The following is a 14,771-nucleotide window of genomic DNA, read 5'->3' as shown; positions in this document are numbered from 1 at the left end:
ATCTATTTGGTCAACCTTCAAATATAATCATAATCCAACCACTTGTTACAATTTCTCTTCATATCACCCTGGTCCAAGCCTCCCATCATTTTTCTCCTAGCTTACTGTAATTCAACAGTGGTCCTACTTGCTCTCCCTGGCTCTACTCTTGGAGTCTATCATCGTGATCTTTAAAATTTAAGTCAGGGTGCCTGGGTGGCTCAGTAGGTTGGATAGCCAACTCTTGATTTCGGCTCAGGTTATGACTTTGGGGGTCATGGGATCGAGCCCCACGGGGGGCTCTGTGATCAGCGGGAGTCTGCTTCTCTCCCTTTCCCTCTGCCCCTCCCCTTGCTCGTGCTCTCTCTCTCTCTAAAATAAATAAATCTGTAAAAAAATAAAACTTAAGTCAGATTATGTCATTCCTTTCCTAAAAATCCTTATAACTGCTCCCCATTTCACAGATGGTAAAAGCTCAAATCTTCCTGGTGGCCGATAAGGCCCTGTGTGTTGTAATGAACCCTCCCTGCCCTCATCTCTACCATACTCTCCTTGCTGGGACACACCGGCCTCTGCTTTTTCTCAAATACACTGGTTATGTTTTCTTAAGGGTTTCCATCAGCTCTTACTTCTCTCTGGGCCATTCTTCTCCCAGACACCTGCATGGCTAACTCATGTCATCTTTTCAAAGAGACATATCTGACCATCCTACTTAAAACTAAAAGCCCAAACCACCTCCCACCCACTCCTAATCCCCATTACTACGATTTACTTGTTCTTTTCTTCATGTATTTATCACCTTCCAACAAACTGTATAACTTATTTATGTTTATTCCCTCCTGTCAGTCTTCTCCCTGCTGGAATAAAAACTCTATGAAGGAGGGATCCTTGTCTATATCCTAAGTGCCTAGAACATGGTAGTCACCCAATAAATTATTTGCTGAATTACTAAATAAATTTAGTTAATATCCTTGGCACTGTACCTGGTCCAGAGTAAGGACTTAATAAACAGATGTTGGATAAAGCTATTTACTTTTTTATAAAAGGGTAACCTCCAGGTATGCCAAAATTATCTTTTTATCTATAATAGGTTTTACAATTAAGCTTTGCTTGAAGGTTTACGATTACTAACTTGAAGATATATAACATATAGGAACGCTTTCCATTTTATCAGTCTGCATCCTCTCAAACCTGTCTGTATGGGGAAGTCCCAATATGATTCCCCATACTAATTAGATAACTTTTGGGCATGCCACCTCTGAAAAACTCCATTTCTTAACCAACACACAGTACACAAATAAGTTCTACTATGTACTTGTACACAGTTCTTCTTTTACTGTCTTTGGTATATATGCTTCTAGGCTTTCTGAGTTCTCAGAAGACAGGAATATGTTGATGCCTTCTATTCCACTTCTTCTTTTTTAAAGTAACATCTTTCAATGGGCACATAGCACTTTTGAGGATGACAACAGATAATGACATCCCAAATATCAATTCTTGTAATGCCTAGCTTCATGTCATATACCCTCTTTTTTGTCCTCTCCTTTAATAACACAAATAAAAACTGACAACGTTGAATTTAAAGACAAGTCTATAATTAAAGAGATGTTTCCAACAATTTATCATATCACATCTTCAAAAGAGAACTAGCTCCTAATTATTCAATTTGAAACATGCTACAAAATGTTCCATAATCTAACTTAACCTGGATCACATATATGTACATATAGTGAAAGGCATTACAGCTAAAACACACAAAGTACCAAGTAGAACAATTAATTATTTTACTACAATAACCTCTGATGTAATATTTAATTTTATGTGATACAGTAATAATCTTCACGTGGGAGTGAGAAGGCAAACTCTGTCAGCCACAGAAGCCAGGGGAACACTGCCTTGTTAGCCACCTAAAAACATTAAAGGATTTCTTTTCACCAGTGTGGGGCAAAAAACTTACAAACACAATGGACCATATAAGAATGAATAAATGAATGAATGAATAAATGAATGTATGTGCGTGTAAATACATGAATGTTTATGTATGCGTGTGTAAATACATTTTTCCACAAAAGCAAGGTGGTGATTACAGACAGGTAAGGAGGAGAATAAAAACCAGCATTTTTGAGTACTTACTATGATTAGGTTCCTTCAATAATTCAATGGTCACATATGGTGAGATAAATATTATCTATTAGCATATTATAAATGAGATGAAAAAGGCTCAAACATGCTAAATAACTTACCACAAATCACAGAGCAATAAACACATAAGGTCTGCCTGTTTACCAAATATCTATTTCTATCACATCAAGTTATAGTAGAGAACCACCTAAGAAGGGTGGGCTTTAGTTCCACTTTGTTTTTGGGTTACTTTACTTAAAAAAAAATTTCAAAACCTATACCTTCAAATAGAAGATGAAAAGTTTCTCTTTATAGACCGATTCCAGCTGATAAATACAGAAAGAATGACAGAATTATGTCACTAGGCATCAGTCATCAACTGCTACTAACATCGCTAGATGTCAGAACTACTGACAAATAAACACACAACCACCTATCAAGTAGTCTTATTATTAAAAAATAAAACTCAACTTTCAAATCAACTTTTCAAATCATCCAGTCAAGGCTCTATATCCAACTATCAATTTACAGGGAGGACAGAAGAACACATTAAAAGATATCATGGAGATGCGTAGAGCAAAAGACAGACTGCAGGAAACCACTACATGTCAAAGATCTGGTTCATCAACAAATTACGAGAAAAAAACAGATGAACTTGTATATTAAAAGACATATATCATATGAATCTTCTTGAGATTCTGGTACAAAAAATTATTAGAAAAATAGCAAGAACTATTAAGTTTTGAGATACTGACCATACATATTATTATTATTACACTGTACATTATATGTAAATTATATTTGGACACTGATCATTTCTATGGCCATAATTTTTTGTTACTATTAAAAGAAATTATTAGTTATTTTTTAGACGTAATAATGGCATTTTGGTAATTTTATTTTTAAAGCATCTTTTTCTTTTAGAGATACAATATGAAATACTTGTAAATAAAATAAAAAGATGTCAAGAATTTGTTTCAACATAATATGGAGTGGGGGTGAGTGGTTAGATATTTACTGAAGTTGACAAAGTCTTTCTGTAAAAAGCCAGATAATATTGAAATTTTTTTTAAAGATTTATTTATTTATTTGAGAGGCAGAATGAGAGAGAGAGAGAGCACATGAGAGGGGAGAGGGTCAGAGGGAGAAGCAGACTCCCTGCTGAGCAGGGAGCCCGAAGTGGGACTCAATCCTGGGACTCCAGGATCATGACCTGAGCCGAAGGCAGTCGCTTAATCAACTGAAGCCACCCAGGTGCCCAATATTGAAATATTTTTAAAAGTTACATATTAAAAGGCTCTGAGGGCTGTATGATCTCTGTATCAACTATTCAACTCTGCTGTCACCGTAGCATGAAAGCAACCAAACAATAATAGAGGAATGAGTAACTGTGCCATCTTATAAAAATAGGCAGTGAACTGGGTTTAGTCCATGGGCTGTAATTTGCCAGCCGTTGAATACAGATAAATCAAGACTGACTATGAGTTGATAATTATTACAGCTGAGTGATGGATAATTAATCCATTATACTCTATTTTGTATATGTTAGAAATTTTCTGTAGATTAGAAAAAAAGCCTAGAACACATTTTCAAGATTACTGATCTATTTCCATCTACATTTAAAGTTTCACTGAACATACATTTCAAATACAGCTCATTCCAATTATACAATTCATTAATTGATACCTAGAAGTTGTAAACGGTCCTTGGCCATAACCAAATTAGTCATCATTTTAGCTTGAAGGCGTCTAGCTCTTTCACACTGTTCACCTGAAAGAACAAATAGGAAAGGAAATTAAAACATCTATGTTTCCCTACTAATACTACTTCAAGATAAAATATTATTCCAACTAATCTCACGGGGAGACAGTTTTTTTTTTTTTAAAGATTCATTTATTTATTTGAGAGAGAAACAGAGAGTGGAGGGGCAGAGGGAGAGAGAGAAAAGCAGACTCCCTGCTGAGTGCAGAGCCTGACATGGGGCTTGATCTCACAACCCTGAGATCATGACCTGAGCTGAAATCAAGAATCGGATACCTAAGCAAATGAGCCCTGGGAGTATAGTCTTTATAAAGTATCTTTAAAAAATCAGTTACAGGGCACCTGGGTGGCTCAGATGGTTAAGCATCTGCCTTCAGCTCAGGTCACCATCCCAGGGTCCTGGGATCGAGTCCCGCATCGGGCTCCCCGCTCCCTGGGAGCCTGCTTCTCCCTCTGCTTCTCTCTCTCTCCCTCTCCGTCTCTCATAAATAAATAAATAAAATCTTAAAAAAAAATTTAAAAAAAATCAGTTACAGTTCCTTATGATGGTTTCAGACCCACTGTGGTATTTCATGGATTCCACATGTTATTTCACGGATTTTTGAGGTGTATTTTTTCCCCTACATTAAAAAATCTCTGAAACTGAGGTGTGTGTGTGTGTGTGTGTGTGTGTGTGTGTGTGTGTGTGTGTGTGTGTGTGTGTGTTTCAGAGAGGGAGGGGTGTGAGGGGGTAAAAGGAGAGAGAATCTTTAGCAGGCTCCATGCCCAGGGCAGAGCCTGAGGCGGGGCTCGATCTCACAACCCTGAGATAATGACTTGAGCTGAAATCAAGAGTTGTACACTTAACCGACTAAGCCACCCAGATGTCCCAAGACATGTGTTTTATAACCAGTACCAACTTACTAAAGCTATCAGCCAGGCTGCACTCATACCACAGTTTGTCATTGCCTGTGCAGAAACAAATTTGGTCCTTGATGTTAATACTGCTGTTACAGCTATGTCTAAATAGGATGAAGACAATACATGCAATAAAGTCAAATTTCAAGTGAGAAGAAGAGAATGTGTCATAGTTCAACTGACCCTGTTTTTTCTCTTCAGTGGTACAATCAAAGGCATGCTCCATTTAATGAGATACTATTTTTCTTATTAACTCATTTTCTCCTAGCTCTTCCTCCATGCAACTGACAAAGAATGACAAATACACTGTGTACGTAATTCATAAAGTCATTCTCATAAACTCATGAAAAGTCTCAAAGGCCTAGCCTCCCATATTGTTCTATTCTGCTCTCTTTTGTGCAGGACATCAGTAGCTAGAGAAGTACTCAAAATAAAAAGGGGAGAGAAAAAAACCTAGCAAATATTAGATACATTGTAATTATTAGAGATTAGCTGATATAAGTAGTAGAGTCAGCCAACCAGACAACAAACATCCACTGGGTGGACTGATCCATAATGCTAAGATTCTCAGCCTATATAATTTTTCCTTTTGAATTTATTTTAGCTATGATAAACTGAAATACTTTATTTAACAGTCATACCCACATACTACACAATAGTCACAGCATCATATTTAAAAACTCAGGCTCTGAAGTCAGATTGCCTAGGTTCAAATCCTTACTCTACCTACCACTTGCTAGCCATGAGACCTTAGGCAAGTTACTTAACTTCTCTGTACTTAAGGTTATCTATGTGAATAGTAAGGATAACAGCAGCAGCCTCAGAGTGTGGGGTTGTGATGAAAATTAAAAAAGATAATACACATGAAGCACACACAGTGATGCTTGGGCACATAGCAGAGTGTGCAATAAATGTCACCTATATATTTAAAGATATCATTAGACTCTAATTTTTAATTTTAGGTGATAAGAAAGTAAAGATGAGAAATAACCTCTTTGGTTTTAAAAAGCTAAGTGTGAATCAAAGCAAGACATATATAGCTCATATCCTAACATGCAGTTAAGCATTACCCACAAACACAAAAGGGAGTCTGATTAACCACTCCTTCCCTGCCTCAACAATGAGGGAAGGACCAGGTTTCAAAACAGACCTAAAAATGAGGCTAAAACTCACCAACAGTGGGTTCAAGGATGACACAAGTAATATACTGGTTTTTGCCTGACTGCTACCAGGTAATCAAGTTTAAGCATAGCTGGTTATAACTTTAATTTTAGCATAGGTAATAAAGCATTAACTGTAAATCTATAAATGTTAATAATAACATTTCAAAATCTGTCAAATACTTTTAGTAAGATAGCTGTATCTGAAATTAGGGCAATCATGTAAATAGAATTTGGGTTGGCTATGAAACAAATGTAAATATAATCTTACCTTGTCCTGTAACTATGACAGCGATTCCTTTTTCTAGTTCTTCAATACCTTTCTTATACCATTCCACAGCTTGCTCCTTTTGTCCTGCTTTAAAATAGAAAGAACTATTTGTATATATACTAGACATTATATACTAGAATATACTAAACATTTTCCAAATCTTGCTGTTATTAACTGATACATGAAAAAGTGGCTTGTGATCAAATAAATCTGAGAAATATTACTAAACGACTTCTTAGTACCTTTAGCATCCTAATGTATATGTGAATTTCTAAGAGGGGGTATAGACTTCAATCTTTCTCAAAATTTTAGGGCTGTGAATCCTTTATTTGTTTGCCATCTCATGGTATTGATGCTTATAACCACAGAAATACTATACTATGTAAATAAATTTTAATTAGGGAGAATTTATTTTAAATAAATGGCTTTTAAAATACATACAATTAGAATATATAAACATGATTTCAATAATGGGATAAAGAACACTTTTTAACCCAATTGTATTGAAATCTGATATAATTTGTTCCCTTCTGGAGTGAGTTCTTATTTAACAAACGATTGCATCATGAGAATTGATACATGAGATTACAAGTGTGGCATTTAGTAACATTAAGTAACACACCAATTTTCTTTGAAACAAATGACTGGTTTACAACTTAAAAAGGATCTAAAAATTCAGCAAATCAAAATGTGTGTACGATATTTCTCTTTTTGTTTTGAGACACCTGGGTGGCTCAGTCAGTTAAGCGTCTGCCTTCAGCTCAGGTCATGATCCTGGGTCCTGGGATCGGGCTCCTTGCTCATCAGGGAGCCTGCTTCTCCCTCTGCCCCACCCCCACTCTCCCTGCTTGTGCTCTCTCTCTCTCTCTCTGATAAATAAATAGAATCTTTTAAATAAGATACTTTTTTCTTTTAAAAAAAATTTTATTTTCAATTGGTAAACATTTATCTGCCAAAGAACTAGACATTCTTTTTTTCCCCTTTCTTTTTGAGAGAGAGCTCGCACACACTGCAGGGGGGGGTATGGCAGAGCGAGTGGGAGAAAGAAAGGTAGAGGGAAAGACAGAGAGAGAGAGAGAGAGAGAGAGAGAGAGAGACAGAAAATCTTAATCAGGTTCCACACCCAGAGAGGAGCCCGATGTGAACCACAGATCATGACCTGAGCCAAAATCAAGAGTTGGACACTTAACTGACTGGGCCACCCAGGCACCCCTGTGTAGGATATTTCTGTAAAGTGGTGACAATTATATGCAAATCTCATTGTTTTTGAAAATTAATTTCTTAGTCCATAGAATCTGCAAAGCCTAAGTGGCACAGAGATACAGTAAAGACGGAAATCATCTATTAGAACCAGGTTTTGGGGGCACCTGAGTGGCTCATTCGGTTAAGCGTCTGCCTTCAGCTCAGGTTGTGACCCCAGGGTCCTCGGATAGAGCCCTGTGTTGGGCTCCCTGCTCAGCAGGGAGTCTGCTTCTCCCTCTGCTCCTCCCCCCTGCTCATGCTCTCTCTCAAATGAATAAAATCTTTAAAAAAAGTTTTCTTTTTCATATCCCTATTTAATCAAACAAAAATTCTTATGCCATTCTTTAATTTTATTTGAAATTTCAAAGCCAATAAAATATGACTCCCTTGATTAACATAGGTAAGTCTTACTATAAGCACCACATACATCTAAGAAATGCTGCCCCCTTATGAGTACCACCTACCCCTTCCTTCATCCCCCAAATAACTCACTAACTAGATTTAGCCCCTGGGATGGGGTGATTTCTTATTATAGTGCCATTAGTACTTCACACAGTTTCTGAGCCAGAATAAGTGTTCAATAAGTACTTGATAACGACACATGAAGAAATTATTAAGAATTTGTTATATATTCATTCAAACTATTTTAATGCTTACCTTCCTATTTTCTTATTAAAAAATCTGTTTATGTGTATCTTTGGTTTTTTAATTTGAAAAAAAGAGGGCAATTATAGAAAATAGTAAAATAGCATTTCCACTGGGAGTGATGATAACCGATAACAATGTCACATTTGCTTAAAATTTTTTTTTAGGATTTTATTTATTTATTTGACAGAGAGGGAGAGAGAGCGAGTGAGAGAGAGAAAGAGTGAGAGAACACAGGTGGGGGGGAGGGGCAGAGGGAGAGGGAGAAGCAGACTCCCTGCTGAGTAGGGAGCCCCATGCGGGGCTGATCCGGCCCCAGGCCACGTAGGACTCCCTGCTCAGTGGGAAGCCTGCTTCTCCCTCTCCTTCTGTGGCTCCCCCTGCTTATGCACACTCTCAAATAAATAAAATCTTAAAAAAAGGTTTTTTTTATAAATTACAATCTAACAGATACAAAAGTTCTTTTGTGCTTCTTCCCATTCCAAAGCTCCTTTCCTTTCTAGAAACCACTATAATATATTCAGTGCATATCTTTCTAGTAATGTTTTTCTATTGTTCCTATTTTATTTTAAAATTTTATATTGCTTTTGAGATCTGTGTTGCTATACAGAGATCTAGTTCACTCATTTTGACTTCTATATAGTATCCTTTATCATCCTATAATTTATTCAACTATTTTTCTATTAAAATATATTTAGGTTGTTTCGTTTCTCAGTATTTCAAATAATGCTTCAATAAACATGCTTATACCTGTCCTCTTATATACTTGTGCCAATTTCTCGGGTATATGTTTAAGAGGTAGAGTTAATGAGCCACAGTTCATTTCCATTTCACTAGAAATGAACAAACTACTTTTTGAGAGTTTTTGTACCAATTTCCACTCCTAATAGCAGTGTATGACAGTTCTCACTGGCAACATCCAAACAAATGTTTTATGGAGTTTTAGTACATTACTGTAGGCAAATTAAATGACTGATTACACGGGGCATCTGGGTGGCTCAGTTGTTGAGTGTCTGCCTTCACTCTGCTTGGGTCATGATCCCAGGGACCTGGGATTGAGCAGCACATCGGGCTCCCTGCTTGGCGGGGAATCTGTTTCTCCTTCTCCCTGTGCCTTTCCACCCTACTCATGCTCTCTCTCGCTCTCTCTCTCTCAAATAAGTAAAATCTTTTTAAAAAAATGACTGATTACAAATAAACTCACTTGCTCAGGGAACCTGGGTGGCTCAGTGAGTTAAGCATCTCTTAGTTTTGGCTCAGGTTATGATCTTGGGGCCATGAGATTGAGCCCCACACTGGGTTCTGCACCGAGCATGGCGTCTACTTAAGATTCTCTCTATCCCTCTCCCTCTGCTCATGTGTGTGAGCACGTGCATACACAAGTGTACGAACACTACTCTCTCTAAAAATAAATAAATTCACATGCTTAATAATTACTCAATTGCCTAACATTCTTTGATAAGAGGTAGTTGATCCGCTGCATTATTTGAATCTCACAAGTCAGTATGATGGTAGAAAATGCATAAATAATTCTTACAAGACTTGTACAAGACTGCTAGAGAAAGGATAGACATATAGGTCAGCAGAACAGAAGAGAAAGTCCAGAAATAGACCCACACATATAACACTGATTGACTTTGACAAAGATGACAAGGAATTCTGTAAAGAAAGAAGAGCCTTTAAAAAACAATGTTAGAATCATTGTCAAGGGGCCCCTGGGTGGCTCAGTTAATCATCTGCCTTCAGCTCAGGTCATGATCCCAGGGTCCTGGGATCAAGCCCCACATTGGGCTCCCTGCTCAGCCAGGGATCTGCTTCTCCCTCCCCCTGCTCTTCCACTCTCGTCTCTCTCCCCTTCTCAAATAAATAAATAAAATTAAAAAAAAAATGATGCTAGGGGGGCGCCTGGGTGGCTCAGATGGTTAAGTGTCTGCCTTCGGCTCAGGTCACGATCCCAGCATCCTGGGATCGAGCCCCACATGGGGCTCACTGATCCTCGGGAAGCCTGCTTCTCCCTTTCCCTCTAACGTTCCCCCTGCTTGTGCTCTCTCGCCCTGTCAAATAAATAAATAAAATCTTTAAAAAAAAAAAAAAACAATGATGCTAGGGTGCCTGGGTGGCTTAGTGGTTAAGCGTCTGCCTTCAGCTCAGGTCATGATCCCAGGATCCTGGGATGGAGCCCCACATTGGGCTCCCTGATCCTCGGGAAGCCTGCTTCTCCCTCTCCCACTCCTTCTGCTTGTGTTCCCTCTCTCACTGTCAAATAAATAAATAAAATCTTTAAAAAAAATGATGCTAGAATAATGGCCATCCATATACCCAAAAAAAAAAGCAAAACCAAAAACTTCAACATAGAAAAAGTTAATTTGAAATGGATCACAGAGCTAAATGTAAAACTAAAACTATAGAACTTATAGAAGAAAACAAAATTCTTCATGATCTTGGCTTAGGCAGAGATTTAGAACATAAAAATCACAAACCTTAAGAGGATATAACTGATCAACTAGACTTCATTAAAAAAATTTTTTTAAAGATTTTATTTATTTGGGGCATCTGGGTGGTTCACTTGGTTAAGCGTCTGCCTTCGGCTCAGGTCATGATCCCGGGGTCCTGGCATCGAGCTCCACATCGGGCTCCCTGCTCAGCGGGAGGCCTGCTTCTCCCTCTCCCACTCCCCCGCTTGTGTTCCTGCTGTGTCTCTGTCAAATAAATAAAAAATCTTAAAAAAATATATTAAAAAAATATTTTATTTATTTGACAGAGACAGAGAAGGAACACAAGCAGAGGGAGTGGGAGAGGGAGAAGCCAGGCTTCCCGCCGAGCAGGGAGCCCGATGTGGGGCTTGATCCCAGGACCCCGGGATCATGACCTGAGCCGAAGGCAGACGCTTAACCGACTGAACCACCCAGGTGCCCCTCGATTTCATTAAAATTAAAAGCTCCTGCTCTTCAAAAGAGAGCTGGACAATGAAAACACAAGCCACAGACTAGGAGAAAATATTTGCAAAACAACATGTCTAATAAAGGACATGTAACCAGAATAAAGAACTCTTACAATACAATAAAGGACATGTAACCAGAATAAAGAACTCTTACAATACAATGATTAATAAAAAGCAAATAATTCATTAAAAAACAGTGGGCAAAAGATTGGCTAATGTATACTTTATCAAAGAGAGACAAATGGCAAATAAGCACAAGAAAAGATGTTCAACATCATTAGCTGTTAGGGAACTACAAAATAAAATCACAAGATACCACTAAGTACTTAATTTAAAATTGAAAAAAATTACAAGATGTCAACTATACTCAAAAATTTTTTAAAGCACTTAAAGTATAGGACAAAATATAAATGGATCGCACATATGTTTCCAAATATAAATACAAAATGGTATAGCCACATTGGAAAAGAGTGTGGTAGTTTCTTATGATATTAACATATATTTACCATATGACCCAGCAATCCCTTCTTCTATGTATTTACCCAAAGAAATGAAAACATCAAAGACCAGTACATGAATGTTTATGGTACTTTATTCATAAGAGCTAAAAACTGGAAACAACCCAGATGTCCATCATTTAGTGAATGGATTAACAAACTGTGGTACATCCATACACTGAGTATTACTCACAATAAAAAGAAACAAACTACTAGTAAATGTAGGAACATGGATGAATCTCAAAAACATGCTAAATGAAAGAAGCCAGACACAAAAGGCTATATACTGTATGATTCCATTTATATGACACTCAGTGAAGACAAAACTATAGGGACAGATCAGATCAGTGACTGCCAGGGGCTAACGGGAAGGCAAGGGGACTGATTACAAGGGGCACAAAGGGGCTTCTGGGGTGATAACACATTCAGTATTTCAGTTGTTGTCACGGTTACCCAACTGGTCAAACTCACTGAAGTACACACTACTAAAAAAAGGTTAAATTTTACTATATGTAAAATATACCTCAATAAATCTGACTCTTAAAGGGTTCAATGCTCCCAACATTTATGTATAAGGATTTTCACTGTGGCTTCAACTATAACACCAGCACTATAATTTTCTTTACAAAAGCAAAATTAGATTAGAAGACAAAAGGGAGAAAATTCTTTTTAAAACATCTGTTTGAAGGCATCAAAGAGTTTTCAAAACAGTGGAAATTAGCCAAATTTGGAAAGGAACCATCTCACATTCATTAGGATGCTATTTTCAAAAATTATCAAAATCAGGGCGCCTGGGATAGAGTCCCGCATCAGGTTCCCTGCTCATCGGGGAGCCTCCTTCTCCCTCTGACCCTCTCCCCTGTCAAGCTATTTCTCTCTCTCTCTCAAATAAATAAATAAAATCTTTAAAAAAAAATTACCAAAATATGGAAAGGAAAAAAAAGCCAACAGAAGTCGGCCTGGCATTTGGGGCACATTTCTACTTGAAGTAACTGCCAATTTTGAAGGCAAAAGTGGCCAAGAAACTAAGCAGTGCTTTCAGCAGACTCATAGAACTAAGCCAACCAAATGTGAATTCCAGGGCATGCCCAGGAGAAGTACTAGCAAAGATTCCAGGATTTCGGTTGGGACCCTGAATTACTGAAGAGTTAAGAACTAGGCCAGCTTGCACAAGGGATTGATCATACTCAATCACTTCAATCCCTTAAGGTAAGGGAAACTACAGCCCCTACTGTCCACTGATCACCCTTTTGACTAAATTATGGCAGAAAAATCAAACCTTCCAATGCTCTCCAAGACACAAAAGGCCCTCAATACTTTACAGTTCTTAGTTTCCCTTACACATTTCTCTTACCTCTATAGCCCCAACTAACACTCAAACTATATCAAATCAAAAGAAGATTGGGGTGGCAGAAACTTACATTCATTGTTATACTTGAAATTATTAGCTAATAATTTAGTGAACTACAGCATCTAAGGCAAACAACAGCCCAAAGGTCAAATACTGTCAGCCACCTGTTTTTGTATGTAAAACTTTACTCGGGGGGCACCTGGGTGGCTCAGTCGGTTAAGCTGACTTCGGATTTCAGCTCAGGTCATGATCTCAGAGTCCTGAGACTGAGCCCTGCATCAGGCTCTTCACTCAGCACTGAGTCCGCTTGGGATTCTTTCCCTCCTCCTCTCCTTCCCGCTTTGCCCCTCCCCCGGCTCATGCATGTGCTCTCTCTCTCTAAAATAAATAAATAAAATCTTAAAAAAAAACCTTACTAGATCAGACCTACCGTATGAGAGTTTTGAGTGTTCAGAGAGCTTAAAGTATTGTGACAGAGAGCTTAAAATATTTACTAAATGGCTCAATAGGGGCGCCTGGGTGTCTCAGTCGTTAAGCATCTGCCTTCAGCTCAGGTCATGATCCCGGGGTCCTGGGATCAAGCCCTGAATTGGGCTCCCTGCCCCGCAGGAAGCCTGCTTCTCCCTCTCCCACTACCCCTGCTTGTGTTCTCTCTCTCGCTGTGTCTCTCTCTGTCAAACAAATAAAATCTTAAAAAACAAACAAAACCTAAATGGCTCAATAAAAAATCAAACCCAACACAAAAACTAACAAAGGACTTCGGTAGTTTTCAAAGAAGACATAGAAATGGCCAATAAGTAAGTGAAAAAAATGCTGAACATCATAAATCATTAGGGAAATGCAATTCAAAACCATGATGAGGCAGTGCTTCACATCCATTAGGAAGACTATTATTTAAAAAAACCCTGAAACTAACAAATGTGGAAAAATTGGAAACCAATGGCACAACTGATGTGGAAATGTTTGGCAGTCCTTCAAAAAATGAAACATGGAATTACCATATGATCCAGCAATTCTACTCCCAGGTAGATATTCAAAAGTACTGAAAGCAGGGAAGCAAACAGATGCCTGTATATTAGCGTTTATGGCAGCATTATTCACAATAGATGGCAACAACCCAAACGTCCATCAACGACAAATGGTTAAACAAAATATGGTATATACATATAATGGAATATTATTCAGCCTTAAAAAGGAATGAAATCTGTTACATGCTACAGGAAGGCTCATGAACCTTGAAAACATTATGCTAAGTGAGACAAATCAAGATACAAAAGAATATTGTATGATTCCATTTACATACCTGAAATAGGCAAATTCACAGATACAGAAAGTAGAATAGAAATTATCAAGCACTGAGGGAAGGGGAGAATGGAGAAAGGAAGTTGGGTGGGGAGTTATTGTGTAAGGCGTATAGAGTTTCTGTTTGGAATGATAAAAAGTTCTAGAAATGGATAGTGGTGATGGTTGCACAACACTAGGAATGTATTTAATGCCATTGAACTGTACACCTAAAATGATTAAAACGGCAAAATTTAGGTTATCTATGCTTTACAAAATAAAAAAATTACCAACTGGCCCATTATAAGCACTGTGCTGACCCTTGGTATACAGCAATGAAAATGAAAAAAACTACTGGCACATGCAACATCACAGAATAATCTGACAAGCATATACTGAGCAAAAGAAGCCATACACAAAAAACACATACTGTGTGATTTCATTTGCAAAGCTGAAGGTCAGGCAAAACTGCTCTATAGTGTTAGAGTTGGGATTTGTAGGTATCTTTGCAAAGGATGAGGATAGGAGTAAGTGGAAGAGAACATTACAAAGGCAGGCTTCTGGAGTAATACTCTATTTCTTGACCTGGTAGGGTTTCAAACTGCTATGTTCACTTTGAAAATTC

General features: G+C 37.9%; 1 protein-coding gene across 4 annotated transcripts in view; it reads right to left on the bottom strand.

Moving 5' to 3' along the window:
- SPAST (spastin) overlaps positions 1 to 14,771 on the bottom strand; it is a 55,275-nt gene that overhangs the window by 31,673 nt on the left and 8,831 nt on the right. For 2 of the 4 annotated variants that reach the window (XM_028117254.2, XM_028117256.2), the window contains exons 2-3: positions 6,190 to 6,276; positions 3,787 to 3,870 (exon numbers count right to left, since the gene is read on the bottom strand). In XM_028117254.2, coding sequence (XP_027973055.1) covers positions 3,787 to 3,870; positions 6,190 to 6,276 — 171 coding nt within the window. The remainder of the gene's footprint in view (positions 1 to 3,786; positions 3,871 to 6,189; positions 6,277 to 14,771) is intronic. The other 2 variants (XM_028117255.2, XM_028117257.2) reach the window with 1 other exon arrangement.

The sequence above is a fragment of the Eumetopias jubatus genome, unplaced genomic scaffold (assembly GCF_037043125.1).
Source record: "Eumetopias jubatus isolate StellerSeaLion01/CBP00866 unplaced genomic scaffold, mEumJub1_p1.0 scaffold_9, whole genome shotgun sequence".
In the NCBI taxonomy this organism is placed as follows: domain Eukaryota; kingdom Metazoa; phylum Chordata; class Mammalia; order Carnivora; family Otariidae; genus Eumetopias; species Eumetopias jubatus.
This window is presented reverse-complemented; position numbering and strand designations above follow the sequence as displayed.